Here is a 21,201-nt window from a genome sequence, read left to right as displayed (position 1 = left end):
AGTAGGTGCAAACTTAAATGGACTCCGGGGAATGGTAGAGGACAGGAAGGCCTGGAGGATCATTGTCCATGGGGTCGCGATGGGTCGGACACGACTTCGCACATAACAACAACAAAACGGTAATGACTGGGGAAGGCACTGGCAAACCACCCCGTATTGAGTCTGCCATGAAAACGCTAGAGGGCGTCACCCCAAAGGTCAGACATGACTCGGTGCTTGCACAGGGGACCTTTACCTTTTATATCTCCACAGTTATGATGGTTGTTCATTTCATCTGAGGAAGAGTGCTTGCACTCAAAAGCTCACCCTTGAATAAGTTTAATAATAAACAAAAGCTTAATAAATAAATCTTTGTTGGTCTTAAAGGTGCTATTGGACTCTATTTTTGTTTTTCTAAGGAAAGTAAGCCCTGTTAACCTCAATATTCAGTAAGGAGCCATATTTCTTTTCATATTATTTATCACCAATAACAAAGTTCCAGTACTGTACCCTCACAATCCTTAAAACTCCAGCCCAAAACAAAGGCCAACGGCACTTTAGACACTACTATTTATCCCAGCAGGCGCCTTAGGGAGTTAGAAGCACTTCTTCCGATGCCTATTAAAGGAAAATCCCTTTTGCACATCCTTAATAAGCTGCCCCTCAAGACCAGTTTGTTTTTAAACTGACAAAAAAAGCCCCTTCGCCAACCAATCAGCTCCCTCCCCTTCGCACGAGCCCTGAGAGGTATCCAATAGGAGCACACAAGGCGGCTTGTTCATAAGCCTCGCGGATTCCCCCCCCCCCACTTCAGTTCGTTCCTTGATGAGACATGTAAGGAGGAGGCGGGGCCTCGGAGAACCCGTTTGAAGCGGCCGCAAGCTCCAGCGCCTATTGGTCGGCTCGTCGTTCAATCAGGATGACGTCACCGGCGAGGGCACTGTTTAGAGGTTTGAATTTCAGGCGGTCGCCGAGTTCGGTTGGGAATAGAAACGGGTTTTTTTTTGCCCCTTCGTTCTATCTCGAGACAACGTTTCTCTCAGCGCCTTCAAGGATGCCGAAGCCGCCCAGGGAAAGGTGAGGAGAACAATCCCTCAGACCGGAGCGGGAGAGGTCGGCTATTATTGCGGCCCCGTTTGCGCTTCCTCGGAAGTAAGCCCCTTTAAGTCGCGGGGGCTTACTCCAAGGTAAAAGAGGTAAAGGGCTGTAGGCTGAGGAAAATGTTAAGGTGTCTTGGAGGGGTGGGCTGGAAGTCTTTAAATCGTTGGGAAATCAGCGCCGAGCCTGACTCTGTGGGTTGCCAACCTCCACGTGGTCCCGGGAGATCTCCCGCAATTGGCACTGATGTCCACGTAAGGAAGGTCAGTTCCCCCGGAGAAAATGGTTGTTCTGGAAATTAAACTCCATGGCATTATATCCCAATGGAGTTCCTGCCCTCCTTAGTTGCGCTTCCCAAATCTCCAGGAATTTCCCACCTTGGAGCTGGCTCTCTGATGGGGAGTGTTAAGTAGGGAAAGGAAAAGGAGTCACTCCTGTCTAGGTTGAAGTGTGCTTGTGTTCCTGTGCCTTTTAGTCTCCTGTGTTAGGTCGAAGTCTGTATGGGACTGCCAGGTTCCTGGTATGGCCCAGAGATCTCCTGGAATTGGGATTGTCATCCAGAGTCTACAAGGATCAGTTTCCCTGGAGAAAATGGGTGCCTCAGAGGGTGGGCACAGGCATTTTAACTCACTGAGGTGCCCGCCCGTCTCCAAGCTTCAAGCTCTGGAGATGCCAAGCTTATATATGTAGTGATTGATTCACCTGTGGTGTAGCTGTGTTGGTCTGAAGTAGCACAATAAAATCAGAGTCCAGTAGCAAATATATACATATACACATATATATATATGTGTGTGTGTGTGTGTTCTTTTTAGACTTGGGTTGCAACATCAGAGCAATAACTTATTGGCAAGCAAGGTTGGTGTAGTGCTTAAGAGTAGCAGACGCTGGAGATCTGGATTTGATTCCCCACTCCTCCTCCACATGCAGCCAGCTGGGTGACCTTGGGCCCTCTGCAGTTCTCTTAGAGCTCTGTCAGCCCCACACACCTCACATGGTGTCTGTTGTGGGGGGGGGGGAATGTGCTTGTAAGCCACTTTGAGACTTCTTTGAGTGGGAAGGGAGAGGCCCTGAGTGGGCGTGTACATAGCTATGCTTCCCAACCATGTTCTGCATGATCACACTACAGGGGTTTCTCAATGGCAAAAAAAGGTTGAGAAAGATGGGTAAAGGGTATTTGGAGGGGTCCAGTCTCCAGCTTGCCCAGTTGAGCCTGGCTTGTCACCTTGCACCTACTTATAGCTGATGTTAATATACTGAAAGAGGAGGTAGCCTTGATGTAGCACTCCACTTCACCCAATGGAGTTGGTCAGCAGCTTGGTTCCAAGTTTGATGCTCATATGGTTTCTGTGATCGTAAGTGCCTTTTGCCAGCTATGTCTATGCTTTTGCTTGGAAATGAATGAACTGACTATAGTTATCCATGCTGGGAGCAAGTCAGAATGTGATCACTATTAAAAATGAAGCTGTCTTATACTGATTCAGACTCTTGGTCAATCAAGGTCAGTATTGTCTATTAGGATTGGCAATAGCTCTTCAGGGCCCCAGGCAGAGGTCGTTCACATCATCTACTACCTGCTAGTTTAACTGGAGAGAGAGTTGAACCTGGGATCTTCTGCATACCAAGCAGATACTCTACCACTAAGCCACAGCCCTGTTTTTATTCTGTGTATATTTTGTATATCTGGTAGGATTGTGATGGGCAATGGCTAATGCAATGAAGAAGAGTTGGTTCTTATATGCCGCTTTTCTCTACCCGAAGGAGTCTCAAAGCAGCTTACATTCGCCTTCCCTTTACTCTCCCCACAACAGACACCCTGTGAGGGAGGTGAGGCTGAGAGAGCCCTGATATTACTGAAGAAGAAGAGTTGGTTCTTATATGCCACTTTTCTCTACCTGAAGGAGTCTCAAAGCGGCTTACAGTCGCCTTCCCTTTCCTCTCCCCACAACAGACACCCTGTGAGGTGGGTGAGGCTGAAAGAGCCCTGAGATTACTGCTCTATCAGTGCTGTGATGAGGCCAAGGTCACCCAGCTGGCTGCATGTGTAGGAGGAATCAAACCCGGTTTGCCAGATTAGAAGTCTGTGCTCCTAACTGCTACACTAATCTGATGTCTGTAAAATAATAGAAGATGACTTTGCTTGTGAAGACTCTGAAACATGAAATGGTCTAAAATATTGAACCCCAACCTGTGGGCTGCAGACCACATGTGGTCCGTCGATTAATTGGAGGTGGGCCGCAAAGGACGCCTTCTCCCCCCCCCTCCCGGCCCTTTACTTCATCCCCCCCCCAGCCCTTTACAACACACTTTGGGTGTCATTGTCTCCCATCACTCCCAGATGGGACTATCTCGTTGCAGAGAAACAAGCTCATGGTTCCCATTGATTTGTCATTGTCATGAGTTAAAATTTCCATGAAAATAAAATGTTCCTTATGTTCATTGTTGTGGCGTGTCTGCATCTTATTTTGAAGGGATGTTTAAACATTACCATAGTGATCAGAGAGTGTTAGGGCAGTGGTTGAGAGTAGAAGAATAAACTACCCCCCCCCCCCCACCGGGCCTCAGTAAAATTGTCAAGCGTTGAGTGATCCCTGGTGATAAAAAGGTTGGGGACCACTGGTCTAAAATATTGCAGTTTGAAAATTAGCGGTAAGGTGCTCTGGAGCAGTTGTATCCTTGTTAAAAGGGCTGTATTGAATACCAGTTCTCTTACAGGTATAATTCAAAGTGCTGGTTTTAACTGTACAAGCCCCACATTAACTAGACATGGGATAACTGAAGGACCCCATCCTCCTAGCCTCCTAGCTAACCTCTGTTAGCAAGAGCAGAATACTGGACAGCCACCAAAACCTGACTGCCACCTTATAGTGAAATAATGGTTTTAATTCTTGTTCTGTAAAACTTTAGTTCAGGCTTGAGGCCTGTGAGTTTCCTAGTAGGCCGCAAAAGAAGATCTTTGCTTTTTTGGTACAAGTTTATGTCTGCATCTGTGCCCTTGAGAAGGCTAACACTGTCTGCTTACACCAATAAGGTAACAAGCTTCAGACGTTCCCAATTAACTTGTTTTAAGAACAGGCTTCAAGGTAGATGAAGTCAGCACTCCATCTCCTGGCCTAGGATGGGCTTGTTTTGTTCCTCTTGCCCTAACATCAGTAATTCCATTGGCTTATTAATAAATTGATAGCTACTTTTGATTGGTTTATGTATCTAGAATCCCATATGGGGGGAAACCTATAAAGAAACTTAATTTGTAACACCATTTTGCCAGACTTCTGTCAAACTTGTCAGACCTTGTTGAACCTTTGTTATACCTGCTTGTGGTTTGACCATGCTTGTGCGTATGGACTCTGGACTTTTGAGACTCTGCCTCAGAACATTGCCATTCTTTGTGAGTATATTGTGTTAGCAAGAGATATTTCACAATGTTCTTAATTTTTCATTGTTTAGTATAATTATCTATGTGCACCTTAATAAATACAATATAATTTTTAAAAACTTTATCTAGTTCTTGAACAAGCTAAGCTGTATCCTGTGCCTTGCCTTACTTGTGCTACCCCCCCCCCCCCCCAGAAGCCTTTTGCTTCATGGTTTCTTGTCTCGGGATTTAATATTTACTATTAGTAACTATAGCTTACATTATTGTAAATCTCTATTTGGTGGGATGGCTCTTCTGAGTGCTGGTAACTGCAACTGTCATTCTCTGCAAGCTGCGGGGGGGACCCTTTCAGGGTGGTGGTCATTGAACTGAAACACAATTTTCGTTTCCATGCAGGAAGGCCAGGGTCACTAAGGTAAGAAGTAAGGCGTTGGGAAAGTGAAGGCAAGACCTTGGAGTATTTACCAGTAATGTCTTTCTCTTCTGTTCTAGTGAGATCTTGGCTGCTTCGTTAGTAAATAGTGTCACCCAGGCTCTGGCTAACTTGCTAGACTTATGGAATGAAATGGGCATGAAGAAAGAGCTGCAACTAGAGCGTATGCAGACTGTCAAGGTCCACATTGAGGTATGGATCAGTTTGGTCTTGTAATTGCTAGATCCATCTCTCTTCCTTTTAGATTCCTACTTTTGTATATTGTGGCCTGGTGTTCCTCCTGTTAGGCACCATCGGGTTTCTTATCCTCCTGGAAGTCTTGGAATGTAGGGTAATGGTTATATAAAGGTTCAAACAATCTGGGCAGCCATTTTCAACTTTTTGACTGTGGAGCAGCCCCTGAAATATTTTCCAGGCTTTGAGGAACCCTGGAAGTGTTGACATGCCCCTTCAGAGAAGTGGACACTGAAGTAAGATGCAGGAGCCCGCCAATCAAACAATCATTTACTGTTTTGATTATGGAGAAAGAGGCTAGGCCTGTAGTGTTACAGGGGAAGTGGGCTCCAGTGACATCTAGTGATGTCAATGGCCATCCACACCTCTGAGAAAGACTGCCTTAACCCCTTAATCAGGAGATAGACGTTAAATGCTTTATTTAGTTCATTATTTCCCCCATGATGAGGTGACAGATCCTGAATTTGCAAGAATGTTGAAGCCATAACATAAATGCATTTTGTGTGTTTTGGGAAAAAAGTATAATTTCATAGGAAAATGTTTTAAGTGTATACAGTCTTGCTGCTTTAGGCCCAAGTTTTCATTTCTTACTCTGATACAAACTGTGCTATTTCAACATTAATTAGCTTGTATTTCTGGCTTTTACCAGAAGGTCTGTTCAGGCATATCTTTTTGCCATCTAGTAATAAAAGTTGAGGATAAACTATTAGTATTGTGGTTGAAAAGGAAGGTAAACTAACAGGCCCATAAGGTTGAGGCGATATCTAAGCCATTTGTGGAGCGCGGTATGCCCATTTTTCTTTCTTTTTGGCTGGAACACAAAGGCTGTGTTTAAAGGCCCTAATGGGTATGGATGAGTGCAAAGATGATTAACAGCATAGTCAGCAACATAAGGGAGATGGGACCGACCTCAGACTCTCTGCTGGCTTCCTTCCTTGGAACAGAAATTTTTCTCTGTAGAGAAGTGAGAAGAACAAAGAAAATGGAGACTGTTTCCAGTTAACAGAGCAAAAACAGGACACCCAATCTCTCTTCTCTTACCCTCTCTTCTAGTAGGGACATGGTTTTTAGGAACTGTTCCTGTCACAATGGAGCATTCCCTTGAAGTGTGTTGGTCCCACTTTTCTCCCTGCAAATGCAACATGCCACGAACAGCCTGCGTCTCATTCTGTGAGACAGACTCCTTGTTTTGGTCCATTAGGTAAGGCTACTTAGCTGCTAGGTTTCCTAGGGCAGGGGTCCCCAACCTTTTGGCACATGGTGTCCACATTAGCGTACCCAATGCTTAAAGAGGGCGTCATCTTAAACCAAAATTTAACAAAATTCAAAGGTAAATGATAAAATGTTGCCAGGGCACTGATGTCCAAGTCAAGGTTTGTGACAGACATTCTTAAAATGTCATGTAAATGTTCACCGGTAAGCCTTGAGCTACACTTCGATTTCACAATTTTCATCTTGGAAAAGGTTTATATGTGGTGCCAAAGACTGAACATGCCTGCAGCAAATTTCTTTAGGTTGATAAATGTATCAGGTAGACCAGAATAGAAATCTAAGAGACTGTTTTCTTTGTAAACGTCTCTGAGATAATCACTGGCTTGCAAATCAATTAGTTCCATCTGAAAAAAAGTTACTTGCATCTTCTGGTGCTACTAGCCCAGTGGTTCTCAACCTGGGGGTCAGGACCCCTTTGGGGGTTGAACAACCCTTTCACAGGAGTCGCGGCAGGGCAAGCAGCTTGGCCGGGGGGGGGGGGGCATCCACACAACCGCCTTGTGGGATAGATTGAGGTAGAGCGTTCGTCTGTCTGGAGCAGTGGAAAAGAGCGAGATCGGCATGGTGGGACAAGAGGCAGAATTGAATTGAGAAACCCCAAAGGAAAAAAACAATTTTTATACAACCATGAACAATGGATCTTCATGCCATTAGTCAGTTTCAGTTTAATTTCTGTGAAAGAACCCTTGCATAATTTTATGGTTGGGGGTCACCGCAACATGAGGAACTGTATTAAAGTTTCGTGGCATTAGGAAGGTTGAGAACCACTGATCTAAGCCATATATAAAACAAGCCCAGGTGTGAGAAGAACAAACTTGCTATGTAAACGTTAAAAACATATTTTTGGTGTACTGTGATCCGTTTTTTGTGATTTTTTTTCTGGACAGAAATTGTTGGATGACATGATCGAGGAAGAAATAAACTTGAAAGAAAAAATTGAAAATGACATTGAAATACAAAAGAAGCAGTTGGATACAATCAGAAATGAACTCAACCTAGATTCTTACCGGGTACGTTTTTATTACTGACTAGCAAGAAAGCCCATTGTAAGCAGGAATGCAAGGCAATTAGGGCTCGTTCTTAGTAGGGAAGGAGGGCTGGTGTGCAGTTTGGGGCAGCTCTCCATTGCAGCAGGGGTGGCTCTCTCTGTGTCTCTCTCTGCCTCCCTTGCAACAGGAGCGATAGGAGGGAATGAGGGCTCATGTTGGGTCTGGCAGGGCTCTGTGTCTCTCTCTCTCTGTCTCTGGCATGTCTGAGAGGAACGTGGCTAGCGTCCAGGGCGGGAGCTGTATGGGCAGGGCCAATCAGGGTGCAGCCAGCAATGGCCCATCTTGGACAGTAGGGCATATCCCATCCCCCCAGGCTGTTTCACAAATATATAGAGGAACTATGGATACGGATGATTTATTTATTGCTGATCAATCAATAATAATCTTACATGCAACATAGACTGAAGACTTTGGTCATCAAATTGACTTCTGGATCATTCCTGTTTTGTTCAGGCAGTTACTTTACTTTGAGGGTATTGCATAAAAATAAGTTCAAATGCAGTTTCTATGCAAATGTAAAGGTCTTTGACATCTTTTATTAGTTATAGGTAACAACTAATTTGATCTTATCCATAGCAGTATAGCGAAATGGAATCACCCCAGAGTTTCATTTCTATGCCTGAAGTACTTTAAAAATATTATATCATATTTCTAAATATAAAGACATTCCCCACCCAATCTGATTGTGCTCATTGCCCTCTAGGGCACATACAGTATTTGGGGCAGTTTAAGTAAAAGAAAGGTAAAATTGTGACTGGGGGGAAGGGGGTTGAGGTTGAGCTGCATCTTGGCCCCTACACATTTTAACTTCTATATAAATGATATGATTCAGGTCTTATCCTGACTGCATTCCCCAATATTAGCTTATTGTCTGATCCCTGTACTGCTATGCTGATGATGTAGTTCTTCTTCAGGGAACCCTTAAAGGGATTAGGTGAATTCTTTAAAAAAACTTGCCCTGTACTTTGAAAAAGAACATATTGAAATTAACTACCAGAAGGCCTAGGTCATGGCATTTTGCAAACTGTCAAGTTCTAGAATATGAAGAAGAGTTGGTTCTCATATGCTGCTGTTCTCTACCTGAAGGAGTCTCAAAGCGGCTTACAGTCACCTTCCCTTTCCTCTCCCCACAACAGACACCCTGTGAAGTGGGTGTGAGGCTGAGAGAGCCCTGATATTACTGCTTGGTTAAAACAGCTTTATCTGCCCTGTGTCAAGCCCAAGGTCACCCAGCTGGCTGCATGTGGGGAAGTGCAGAATCGAACCCGGCTCGCCAGATTAGAAGTCCGCACTCCTAACCACTACACCAAACTGGCTCTCTGGAAGCTAAATGGTCATAAAATTGGGGTATATAATCAAGCCTCAGGAGCAAAGAGCATCCATTATTTATATACATCAAAATTAGGGCAAAGTTTAGCTAACACATTGAAATTCTTTCGAACAAAGGGCAGCTTCTTTATACCAGCAGTCCTGAAGTAAGACTCTACCCCAACTCTTACAGAGCATTTTTGGGTGCTCTGATATCAGATATTATCAAGCTTGAAAGGGTTCATTCTAAATTCCTTCAGACATTCCTCCAACTCCCATGCTGTGTAATGAACTCTATGGTGTGTCTGGAAATGGGAATATTAATGGTGCAAGATAAAATCTGCCTTTCAGCAATAGTAATGTAGCTGAGATTAACCCACAGTTTATAGCTTCTTTAACCCTGAAAGACAACTTCCAGTCATCTTGGACTGAGCCTGTCAAGAGTGAAATCCGAAGTCGGGCTTTCCACACATTTCCTATCTAAATTGGCTTATGATCAAGCTGCATCATCAGTTAAGGCAGCAGTGGATACAGGACAATGGACGCCAACTGGACCTGAGTAAAGCTCCAACCTTTTTGGACCCATTTAAAATGAGATATGTTCTGGCCCCTGCCACTTATCTGTCTCAGCTAGTAATAAATAAACAGATAAGGGCATTTATCCTTGCAAGATGCTCAGTCTTGCCCTCAGCTCTAGTAAAGCATTGCTATAAGAAAATCTCCCTCACACTGAGACAGTGTTATTGTGGGAGTGGCCAAATTGAAACAAGAGAGCACATGCTGTTCCACTGCCTTACTAATGCAGACATTCATGGCAAGTTGATTGAACCCACTACTCAAAAAGTTTCCAGAACATTGGGACGCAGATCGAGCAAAGAGGCTACTAAGCAATAAGACCCCCCAAGTAACAATTCAGCTGGCTGAGTTTTGCACTGCTGCCATAAAAACCCGATGCTCTAAAATAATAGTTTTTAAGTTTTAAGCTTTATTTTAAGACCTGTTTTAAATTGTACTACATTTAATGACCATACTGTTTTTGGTCTCCTATGATTCTGTTTACATATAACCTGGACTGAACGACTGTAATAAAATTTAACTGACTGGCTGATTAAAACCATCTACAACTTAAAGTATCTTTTTGGTGCAGGGATTGAAGCGTGCATTGCTGAATCCTTCTTTTTCCTTCCCATCCTTTTTCCTGCCATGATTGAACTCCAGGATGCTTTAAGGTTTTAGTGTTCTGATCATTTCAAACTTTAGAAAAACCCAAGGCGTGGATAGCTGAGAGAAGATGCAATGCCTCTTCAGTAACCTCATCAAGAACTTTTTAAAAATCCTATTATATTTTGGAATTGGTGTTGAAATAAGATTTATTTCATGCCACATGGGCAGGGGGGGAGAAGGGGGAGAGGGAGAGATAGAGAGATGCCCCCTGCCCTGCTGTACTATTCAGGCATGGCTGGATAAGCAGCTACCTGCTCTGCAGTCTAGATTTCAGTTCTGTCATTTTGCATTATGGCTCCAAAGCAGGCAGCAATTTTTTTGTGCGTCATTCTCTCTTCTTTGTGATTCCCCACCTTCTCCACTTCTTAATATGGAAACTTATCAGCAGATGAGGAATTGTGCACTGAGCAGTTACCAGGTTCCCTGCTGTGTTTCGTTTGCTACCTTCTTTTGCTTCCTTGACTTAATAGGAGTCACAGAAATTTGCTGGGATAATACTCACAATTGGAATACTAGAATCGTGGGGTACAATCTATTCAAAAGGGACAGACAAGAAAAGAAGGGGGGAGGCGTAGCAATATATGTTAGGAATCTTTATACTTGTGAAGAAATACAGGTACCTGAGCATGAAAGTTCAGTTTATTTGGGTAAATATAAAAGGAGTAGGAAATGAGAATGGTATTATTGTGGGGGTCTGCTATAGACCACCAAGCCAGTCAGAAGACTTAAATGATATACTGCTAGACCAAATTACACCATTTTCAAAAAGAGGGAAAACAGTGGTCATGGGTGACTTCAATAACTCAGATATCTGTTGGAAGACCAGCTCTACTAAAACTACAAACTCCATTAATTTCTTAACTTGTCTTGACGACAGCTTCATTTCCCAGAAAGTAGAGCGGAGAACCAGGGGCTCTGTTATTTTAGACTTGGTTATCATCAATACGGAAGAACTGGTAGATGAGGTGGAAGTAGTGGGTACACTTGGTAGTAATGACCATGTGCTTTTGTGGTTTTCAATTGTGGGAAAGAGAAAATCTTTACGTAGTCAGACTATAGACTGGACTTCAGGAAAGCAAATTTTAACAGACTTAACGGTGTGTTGGGTAGAGTCCTGTGGTCAGAAAGACTTAAAGAGATGGGAGTCCAAGAGGGCTAGGAGTTTCTTAAAAGTGAAATACTGAAAGCTCAGTCACAAACAATACCCTTGAGAAGGAAAGATGGAAGGAGCCTAAGAAAGCCAAGGTGGCTCCATAAACAGCTGTCACATGATTTGAAGAATAAAAAAGTCATTTAGGAAATGGAAGTAAGGCCTCATTACCAAAGATGAGTGTAAACAAATAACCAATAATTGTAGTGACAGTGTTAGAAAAGCTAAAGCTCAATATTAGCTTAGGCTAGCAAGAAGTGCTAAACATAGCAAAAAAGGCTTCTTTAGTTATATTTCAAGTAAGAAAAAGACTAGGGATGTGGTAGGACCACTGCTAGGACAAGAAAGTGAAATTATAACAGATGATGAAGAGAGGGTTGAACTGCTTAACTCCTATTTTCCTCAGTCTTCTCTTGTGAGGGAAATAGTGCTCATTGTGGAAAAAACGTAAACAGGGGAGATGGGAATGGTGGCCTAGAATCACTGTTGGAGCAGTCCACAAACACCTAGTTTCTTTAAATTAAACAAAGTCTTCTGGGCCAGATGAATTGCATCCACGAGTACTAAAAGAACTTGCAGATGTAATCTCTGAACCTCTGTCAATTATTTTTGACACTTCTTGGAGGACAGGTGAGGTGTCAGACGATTGGAGACAGGCAAATGTTGTCCCCATCTTCAAGAAACGGAAAAAAGAGGATCCGGGTAACTATCAACCTGTCAGCTTGACATCTGTAGCTGGCAAAATTTTGGAACAAATCATCAGTCAGTCCTTGAGCAGCTGGAACTGAGAGTTGTGATTTCTAAGACTCAGCACAGGTTTTGCAAGAGCAAATCATGTCAGACCAACCTTATCTATTTTTTTGAGAAAGTGACTACCTTGCTGGATCAAGGGAATGCTGTAAACATTTGTTTGATAAAGTTCCACATGATTTTCTTGTTGGTAAAATGCAGTATGGATCCAAATTTTGTCAGGTGGATCAATAACTGGTTGACAGATAATACCCAAAGGGTTCTTGTTAATAGTTCTGCATCTTCTTGGAGAAGAGTGACAAGTGGAGTTCCCGAGGGATCTTAGAATCATAGAATCATAGAATTGGAAGGGGCCATACAGGCCATCTAGTCCAACCCCCTGCTCAATGCAGGATTAGCCCTAAGCATCCTAACGCATCCTAAATCTTCCTGGGGCCTGTGTTGTTCAACATATTTATAAATGATTTGGATGAGGGTTTAGAGGGGATACTTATAAAATTTGCAGATGATACTAAACTGGGAGGGGTAGCAAACACAAAACAATGGGATTTGGGGCTGTATCAAACGAAGTATTGTGTCCAGATCATGGGAGGTGATGGTACCGCTTTACTCTGCTCTAGTCTGGCCTCACTTGGAGTATTGTGTTCAGTTGAAGAGGGATGTAGACAAACTGGAGCGTGTCCAGAGGAGGGCAACAAGGATGGTGAGGGGTTTTGAGACCAACATGTATGGAGAAAGGTTGGGGAACTTGGTCTGTTTAGCCTGGAGAGCAGACAACTGAGAGGGGATTTGATAACCATCTTCAAATATTTAAAAGGCTGCCATATTGAGGATGGAGCAGAGTTGTTCTCTCTTGCTCTGGAGGGACGGACCAGAACCAATGGGATGAAATTAATTCAAAAGAAATTCTGTCTAAACTTCAGGAAGAAGTTCCTGACAATTAGAGCAGTTTCTCAGTGAAATAGGCTTCCTCGGGAGGTGGTGGGTTCTCCATCTTTGGAAATTTTTAAACAGAGGCTAGATAGCCATCTGACAGAGAGGCTGATTCTGCGAAGGCTCAAGGGGATGACAGGTTACAGTGGATGATTGATAGGATTGTGAGTATCCTGCATAGAGCAGGGGGTTGGACTAGATGACCCATGAGGTGACTTCCAACACTGATTCTTGCTGACTGGGGTATTCTAAACTCTTTGAGTTATCTATCCTAATTGTAGCTTGACTACAACTGAACTTGGGCAGGACTGGGCTTAGAAAAAGCATAATGTCTCCCCTGGTGAATTGCCCATGAACTTGTGCAGAACCAAATGGCAAAGTAGAGGTTAGGAAAACCTTGCAAAGAAAGTTCTTGGACACAGAGCTGGTGAGCATCATGTCAGCAAATCCTTGTGTTGGCTAGGGCAATTTCCCCTACTGCTGAAGGACTAGTTGCGCATGCACTCACTTTTGGTGTCAAGATATTTTTCAGCAATGTGAAGGAACATGCATTTGTAGGTTTTATTCTGCCTAGTATAAAGGAAAGTTTCTGGATATTCTCAAGACTGACCATTTCTTAACAGAGGCCTTGCCTTGCTTTGCCCTCCCTTACTTAGGTTAGACACCACGAGAATCTCTAAATGGATCTCCCACCTTTCTAGGAGTTGACTGAACATAAAACATTTGGTTAGTATAGAGCAGTGGTTCTCAACCTTCCCAATGCCATGACCCTTTAATACAGTTCCTCATGTTGTGATGACCCCCAACTGTAAAATTATGCAAGTGTTCTTTCACAGAAATTAAACTGAAACTGACCAATGGCATGAAGATCCATTGTTCATGGTTGTATAAAAATTGTTTTTTCCCCCTGGGGTTTCTCAATTCAGTTCTGCCTCTTGTCCCACCATGCTAATCTTGCTCTTTTCTGCTGCCCTAGACAGACAGATGTTCTGTCCCAATCTGCCCCACAAGGCTGTTGTGTGGCGCCTGCAGGAGGAGCAGCAACAGTTGAGGTGCGCCCCCTCCCGCCCAAGCTGCTTACCCTGCCGTGACCTCTGTGAAAGGGTTGTTCGATCCCCAGAGTCGTCCCAACCCCCAGGTTGAGAACTGCTGGTATAGAGCCTGCCATTTTATATGTATCATGGAGATTAAAGGTAAAGGTATCGCCTGTGCAAGCACCGGGTCATGTCTGACCCTTGGGGTGACGCCCTCTAGCGTTATCATGGCAGACTCAATATGGGGTGGTTTGCCAGTGCCTTCCCCAGTCATTACCCGTTACCCCCCAGCAATCTGGGTACTCATTTTACAGACCTCGGAAGGATGGAAGGCTGAGTCAACCTTGAGCCAGCTGCTGGGATTGAACTCCCAGCCTCACGGGCAGAGCTTTCAGACTGCATGTCTGCTGCCTTACCACTCTGCACCACAAGAGGCCCTTATCATGGAGATTAACGTTTAGCAATGGCAAGAGTGAGGGCTCTTCTCACCCTTTCAGGAGTCAAGGTCAAATATTCAAATGCCTTTCCTCTAGAAAAGTTTAGGGCAGGATCTCAGAACTGTCTCTCTTTTTAATGAAGGTATAAACTCTTGAGTTTTGTAAACTGGGGCAGGGGAACTATCTATTGGGTTTTTAAAACCATTACTTCCTTTGGAGGGGAATTCCTCCTCAGAAAAACCTTTCCCACAGTGAAGACATAACATGAACATTTCTAGGGTTCTGGTTTCAACTGGGGCTTCTGTTGTGACTCAAAATGGCACAGACACTAGAGGCTGTCTGGCAGAGATCAAGAGGAGTGGCAGGGTGACCATCAGTAGAAGAAGCTGTTGGAGGGAAACTGGAGCCATTGATGAGTTTCACCTCCCATGGGGAAGCTAATTTATCTTATCAGATGTTGGAAATTTTGAACATGAGGTTCAGGAACACGAGGTAGGTAGGTATATTGAAAATATGCACACACTGTTTTAAAGGCATAGGTCATAACTGTTACAAGGGATCCTCTGCATGATCAGCAGTGGTCCTCAACCCCCAGTCCGGGGATCGGTACTGGTCCATGGATCAGTTTTACCGGGCTGTGGTTCTTCCTCGTTGTCCTCCCCGGCTGCTGCCTTGGAGGCTGCCCTGCCACTCTGCCGTCGGCTCACCTTTGGTGCTCTCCAGCAGCCGCCATGGCTGGAGTTCCCCTTTGGCATGGAACTGCGCAGCTACTGCTGGTAGCACCCCGCTGCAGGCGGTGGGAAGTCAGGGGCACCGGCGGGAAAGCAAGTGGAGCAGGGGTTCAGGCAGCAGCGACTGCCCTCGGCAAAGGAGTATTCCCCCCCCCCCCTGGGCCTCAGTAAAATTGTCAAGCGTTGACCGGTCCCTGGTGATAAAAAGGTTGGGGACCACTGCTTTAGAGGGTGCAGTTCCCCTGTTGTTTTTAAAAGCTGGGTGAACAATAAGGCATCTAGCATGCCCAAATATAATTTCTGCTCGTCCCATCCCCTTGGCTGCACTTGGCTATTCATTTCTGACCTTTGGCGATCTTATCACAGGTGGAAGAAGGCTTATCTATGCTTCAGGTTGAGCGGGAGTTCCGCTTGGCTTTAGAAGCGGCTGTTAAAGAGAAGAAAGAGCGGCTGGAGAAGCTGAGACAGCTGCAGCAAGAGGATCAGGCACTGTGTGCGGAACTTTGTGCCACCCCCTACTATATCCCAACAGGCAGCGTTCCCACTTCCCTGGAGCTGACAGAACTCGAAGAACACGTTCAGAATCTATTACAAATAAAGGTATTTGAGTAACTTGTTTTCCTCATTTTAAAAACTAGAAATGACAAATATCAGTGAATCATTTTTGAATGCTTGGCCCAGAAACCTTTCATGGAGTTCAGATTAGATACTGTATCTATTTCTATGAATGTTCAGAGAACTGTAGAACCAGTCTCACTAAATGAGGAAGGAACTGGTTGCATATACATCATCTGTGTATTGTGGAGTGATTAGAGGAAACCGGTTTGAATTCCTGTGTATTCCAGTTCGTAAAGCTGGATGCTTTCATTGACAATCTTGGTCTATTTTTCTGAAATTGATCTTGAATTTAAGATTTCCCAAACAAGCAGCGCACTGTTGCTCACTATCATGTGGAGTTCTTCATAGTGTGATGCTCTCCCCTACCCTTTTAAACATCTTTGTGTGTCCTCTGGCTCAGCTGGTCCATAATTATGGGCTGGGCTGCCATCAGTACGCTGATGACACCCAGCTCTATCTCTTTATGGACGGCTGCCCAGATCTCCCCCCCAAAGCTATTTGCCAGATATTTGGAAGCTGTGACTGGGTGGCTTGAGCAGAGTCGCCTGAGACTCAACCCCCCCCCCCCAAGACTGAGGTCCTGTGGCTGGGATGGAAGGGGTTGGAACAGGCAGCATGTTTGCCCCTCCTGTCCATCTCGTTGCAAGCCAGGAATTTGGGCATGATCTTGGATGCCTTGCTAACTATGGAGGCACAGGTCAAGAAGGTAGCCAGTCAGGCATTTTTCATCTTTACCAGGCACAGCTATTGGCACCCTATCTTTCGCCTGAACACCTAGCCACAGTGACCCATGCAACCTCCAGAATTGATTTCTGTAACTTGCTCTATATGGGCCTGCCCTTGACCCTGACCCAGAAATTACAACTGGTATAAAATGCGGCTGCTAGGGTCCTCAGTGGAACATGGAGGGCCTGTGCTGAGGGAGCTGCATTGTCTGCTGGTTGTGGCCCGGAATAGGTTCAAGGTCTTGGTGTTGACCTTTGAGGCCCTTCGCAGTCTGGGACCCACATATCTGAGGGACCATATTTCACTCTATGTCCCTTGCAGGGCTTTCCGCTCAGCATGCAACACCTTTTTGGTCATTTTCTGCTCCCAGGGATGCTCACCTTTTCGGTCCTGGCCCCTACCTGGTGGAATGAGTTCCCGGAGGAGCTGTGGGCCCTCGGAGAGCTTTCTGCTTTCCACAGGTCCTATAAAATGGAGCTCTTCCACCAGGTTTATGATCAGGGCCAGTGCTAGAGCAGATGTTACAGGTCCCCCTTGGTAGTTTAACACATGAACACCTTGGTGCAGTGTGGTTTCCCCGCATGCTGCCCTTGTAAGGGCCTTCCTGTTTAAGGAGGGTTATGTTTTTGCCATCTGTTGGGTTCGCTTTAATTGTTGTTAATTGGGGTTTTAATGGGTATTTATTTATTTATTTATTATTTAAAACCTATTTATTAGGTTTTTCTGTCTGGATTGTTTTTGTGACCCTCTGAGAGTGGCAGGCTATAAATCCAATAAATAAATAAACAATAAATTAAAACAGTAAGATAATCACTTGTTTTATATTAATTTATTTTAATAATTTAATTTGTTTGTTTAAAAAGGAGCAAAGATTAGACGAGTTCTTAAAACTGAGGAGAGAAATCAGACAGTACAATAAAGAAATTGGCCATATTCCGGACGGTACACTGGAAAATGAGATGCTGCTGGATGGCGAAGAATATATTTGCCTTACAAAGAAGAATATTGAAGACCTTAAAACACTGATTAATCAGGTAGGATTTGGAATGTTTAGCACATTTATCAGTGCCTTGCATGGCAGGGATACCACTAATGGCTTGTCACTCAACGCAGGGGAGGTTGAAGCCAAATTCAGCTCAGTTAGTGAGTAAGTTATAAGCCAGCGATCCGATATGGTATTAAGCAGTGCCCTTCAGAAGAAGCACTGAGTTAACAGAGCTAGCAAGTTACATGTAAATGTGGTTTACGAAGAGCGTGGCATAGATCTGTTGCAGTGGCACACATTTTCTGATTCCTTCTTTCTCCTGCTCCTTATAAAACAAGCCATCCTTTGGGGTTTTGCGACCTTCCGGTTAGTGCAACAATAGAGACTGTCACATTTTCAGTGAAAGTTGCTTTGTGGGTTTTAGTAGTAGTTCCTGGGGATGAAGGAAGAAAGGCTTCCTAGTGTGGATTCCCCTGTTCCGAATATTCATTGTCATAGGGCTGCAGGCTAATAAATACTTGACAAGGGTGAAGACCTAATCTATCGTTCTGTGTTGTCTATGCCACATCTATGACACTTACTGCCAAAAATCAGCTCAAGTCCGACTTCTTCAATCACAGGAGAACAAAGTTTGAGTCCAGGGGCACCTTTGCGGCCAACAAAGAATTATTCAAGATATATAATCTTGAATAAAACTTCGTTGGTCTTAAAAATGTCATTGGACTCAAACTTTGTTCTGCTGCTTTGGACCAACACGGCAATCTTCCTGAATCGATCAATCGCGGGTTGGTACTCTGTTATTTACTCTTTGAAGCATCTAGGCTTATTATCTTCTGCACTAATTACATTTCCTTGTATTATCTTGCATGATACGCTGAGGGGATCCAAGTGAATCACCTTTGCAGCTCTAAGGACTCAAAGGACCTTTTGAAAAAATGGAAGCTAATAGCTTTCAGGCAGCTAAATTCAGGTCTTGATGCCATCCTTTCAGTGCAGCTGTAGAATGTTAGAATAGAAGCAAGTTGCAGCATCTCCATCTCTTTAAAAGTTCTGAGATAGCCAGGAGTATTATTGGGCAGTAGCATCTAGGATAGGGGTGGTTAAACTGTAGCCCTCCAGATGTCCATGGACTACAATTCCCATGAGGCCCTGCCAGCATTTGCTGGCAGGGGCTCATGGGAACTGTAGTCCATGGACATCTGGAGGGCCACAGTTTGACCACCCCTGATCTAGGAGAACATTACTGAGGAATTCCCACAGACTATAAAATCTGATTTGCCGTGCCTTTGCTAAAACCAGTGGTGGCTGATAAATTTGGGGCCTGGCTAGGTGAGGGAGGAAGAGAACAACCATTTTTGTACTGAATCCTTGGATCCACTGGTAAATTTTGCTGGTCTATGTTTAGCCCAAGCAGCCAATAAACTAAATGTAACCATCTTAAACAGCACCATACCTGGAGACTACCCCAGTCAGTTTACATTCTAATCCAGTTCCAGGCTATCCCCAATATACTCCTTTCTAATATCACAAGATGTGATATCTGGAAAAATGAATCTTAGAGTCAAAGCAAGACCACACAGTGATCATGTCCCTCTTGTTATTGTGTGACTATAGTAATCATCAATTAAAACGAACCAAGAATATAAATTTAGATTCTTCAATAGAGCCAGTTAAGTGTGTCCCCAACTTAGTACTGGGATGGGCTTACACTGACCAAGGGAGAACTATCAATAACTGATGGTAAGGGAAACTTTTATATACCTCTTACCTGATGTGAGTGCATCGTTTTTAGTTGCAGGTCAAGAAAGAATCCTTGACTGCCAGCCTGGAGACAACGGCAAAAGAAGTACAACTTCTGTGGGACAGATTTCAGTGGCCACCAGAACAACAGGAGGACTTTAAAAGAATCACAAGTGAATACTCTATTTCTGAAGCACTGAGAATGGTAATGGTCAGAATTTTGCACCTTTCTTCCTGTAAGCTCTTCTTTCACCGTGCTTAAACCCTCCTGTGGACTCTAATCCAGTGTGGAGTGGTACTAAATTCCACAGTCCTGAACGTGCAAAAACAAAGGACACTTGAACTTTGGGGAAAAAACTTTTGTCTTCAAGGTGAGGGTTCCTGCATTGCACGAGCTAGAGGTTTTCAGCTTTTGTCCCCCCTTATCGCATCAATTTATCAAGAAGAATTTCTGTGCATGTGATGGGGAGACTATCTGTGCTGGCCAGCCCAGCCTCTCTGCTTCCCTGTATAAACTACAAATGCAAACTAGAACACCTCCCAACACCTATGGCTGCACATCCTAGGGAAAGATGAAGATTGGGAGCAAGTTGCATTTCGGGGAATCTTGTAACTGATTCAGGATATCTTAAGATATCCAGGGGGAGAGGACCCCTGGGTTCTCTACTGTGCTTATAACTGCTGAGAAATATATGCTGCTGGTTTGACAGCTGACGAAAACAGCTCTCCATGTCATGATGGACTCTAAATTTTTGTGGGAAAGGATCGAATAAACTGATTCAGTAACTGTTTTTTTGTACACACTGAATACAGCTATTTTAAAACAAGCACTGGGGAAAGTCACTATAAACTCTTCCATGTTCAGTCTTTTTGCACATAGTTCATGAGGACATAATGGCCAGAGAAAATATCATAGTTTATTATCAATACTACCAGCAAAATCATAAACGGTCCTTTCACTGATAACACCTGTCATTTTAAATGTATAATAGTACTCCAGACACTTTAACCATGAACCAGTTTGATAAATAAGTCAACATGGTTTTCCAATAAAGTAGAACTATCCTATACTTTGTCCAGTCAGGGCTGGGAATCCCCTCTTTCATCTCCAGTAACTGCCAGCAGCACTTAGAGTTTTGCTTGGTCTCATAAATGTTTGATTCCCAAGTAATATTTGAATTTAAGCCCATCAAGTATTGGGATAAATCCTGTAGTTTCCTGTTGTGTGAGACTATTTCCCTTAGTAGTGCAGGTGAACAAGCTGAAACTTTCTCCTGACAAGTTAGAGGTTCTCTGCATTAGTAGAAAGTCAGACCAGGGATTTAAATCTCTCCTGAGTTGGATGGGATTGTATTCCATTTGAAAAGCCAGATACCCAGGTGGGGAGTGCTGGTTGACCCAGCAGTCTCCTTAGAAAACCATGTGGCTGCTGAGGCTTGGAGTGCATTTGCTAAGCTTCAACTGATGCACCAACTGTATCCCGGGTCTAGTGATCCATGTCTTATTCACATTTATACAAAACAGTAAATGTTAAAAACTCATCCTGGGTATTCCTGTAGCATCTTTCCATAAATTAAACAGATCTCACTCACTTTTCTGTTACCCAATATGGAAATATGTATTCCATTAAAAACAATGCAAGTATAGTGAACATCTCTAAGTCACAACTGTCTTCCACATTTAAGCTTACCACGTTTTCTCCAGCTGGATGCAGCCGAAACAATGAGTCTGTTTAATCAACTTCAGGTTGGCAATCCGTATACATGGTTGCTGATTTGGTTAACTGGCCCATGTCTCAGTATATCCATGGAGAAGAAACAGCAGCTTTGAACCTGGTGCATTGTCTTGGCTCACCTTTACAAAGGGTGACCTTGATCTTGCTCCTTGCAGCAATTACATCATTGTGTTCAGACATATTTACTACCTAATTTGTTCTTGGCAACTGATGTCAAGCTGCAGCCTCTTTGGAGGCTCAGACTTACAATAGTGTTACTCCTGTGTTGTAGTATTAAACTAGCAGGATAGATAATGAGAAAACCATCAAGTCTTTTTTCCTACCTGAAATGTATTTCTTGCTGTAATGTATTTTGAGTTAGGTAGCCTCTCCCTCCCTCAAAAAAAAAACTT

At 43.8% G+C, this 21,201-nt stretch overlaps 1 protein-coding gene across 5 annotated transcripts in view; it reads left to right on the top strand.

Moving 5' to 3' along the window:
- The window catches only part of LOC143841382 (protein regulator of cytokinesis 1-like), a 38,343-nt gene that overhangs the window by 1,266 nt on the left and 15,876 nt on the right, over window positions 1-21,201 (top strand). For 2 of the 5 annotated variants that reach the window (XM_077345610.1, XM_077345609.1), the window contains exons 1-6: window positions 828-1,056; window positions 4,943-5,075; window positions 7,277-7,399; window positions 15,372-15,605; window positions 17,213-17,383; window positions 19,127-19,279. In XM_077345610.1, the coding sequence (XP_077201725.1) occupies window positions 899-1,056; window positions 4,943-5,075; window positions 7,277-7,399; window positions 15,372-15,605; window positions 17,213-17,383; window positions 19,127-19,279 (972 nt within the window). In that variant the 5' untranslated portion in view covers window positions 828-898. Of the gene's footprint in view, window positions 1-827; window positions 1,176-4,942; window positions 5,076-7,276; window positions 7,400-15,371; window positions 15,606-17,212; window positions 17,384-19,126; window positions 19,280-21,201 lie in introns of those variants that run through there. The other 3 variants (XM_077345612.1, XM_077345613.1, XM_077345611.1) reach the window with 3 other exon arrangements.

This window comes from Paroedura picta, chromosome 7 (genome assembly GCF_049243985.1).
Source record: "Paroedura picta isolate Pp20150507F chromosome 7, Ppicta_v3.0, whole genome shotgun sequence".
Taxonomy (NCBI): Eukaryota; Metazoa; Chordata; class Lepidosauria; order Squamata; family Gekkonidae; genus Paroedura; species Paroedura picta.
Note: the sequence above shows the minus strand (reverse complement) of the source record. Positions and strands in the feature narration are given on the sequence as shown.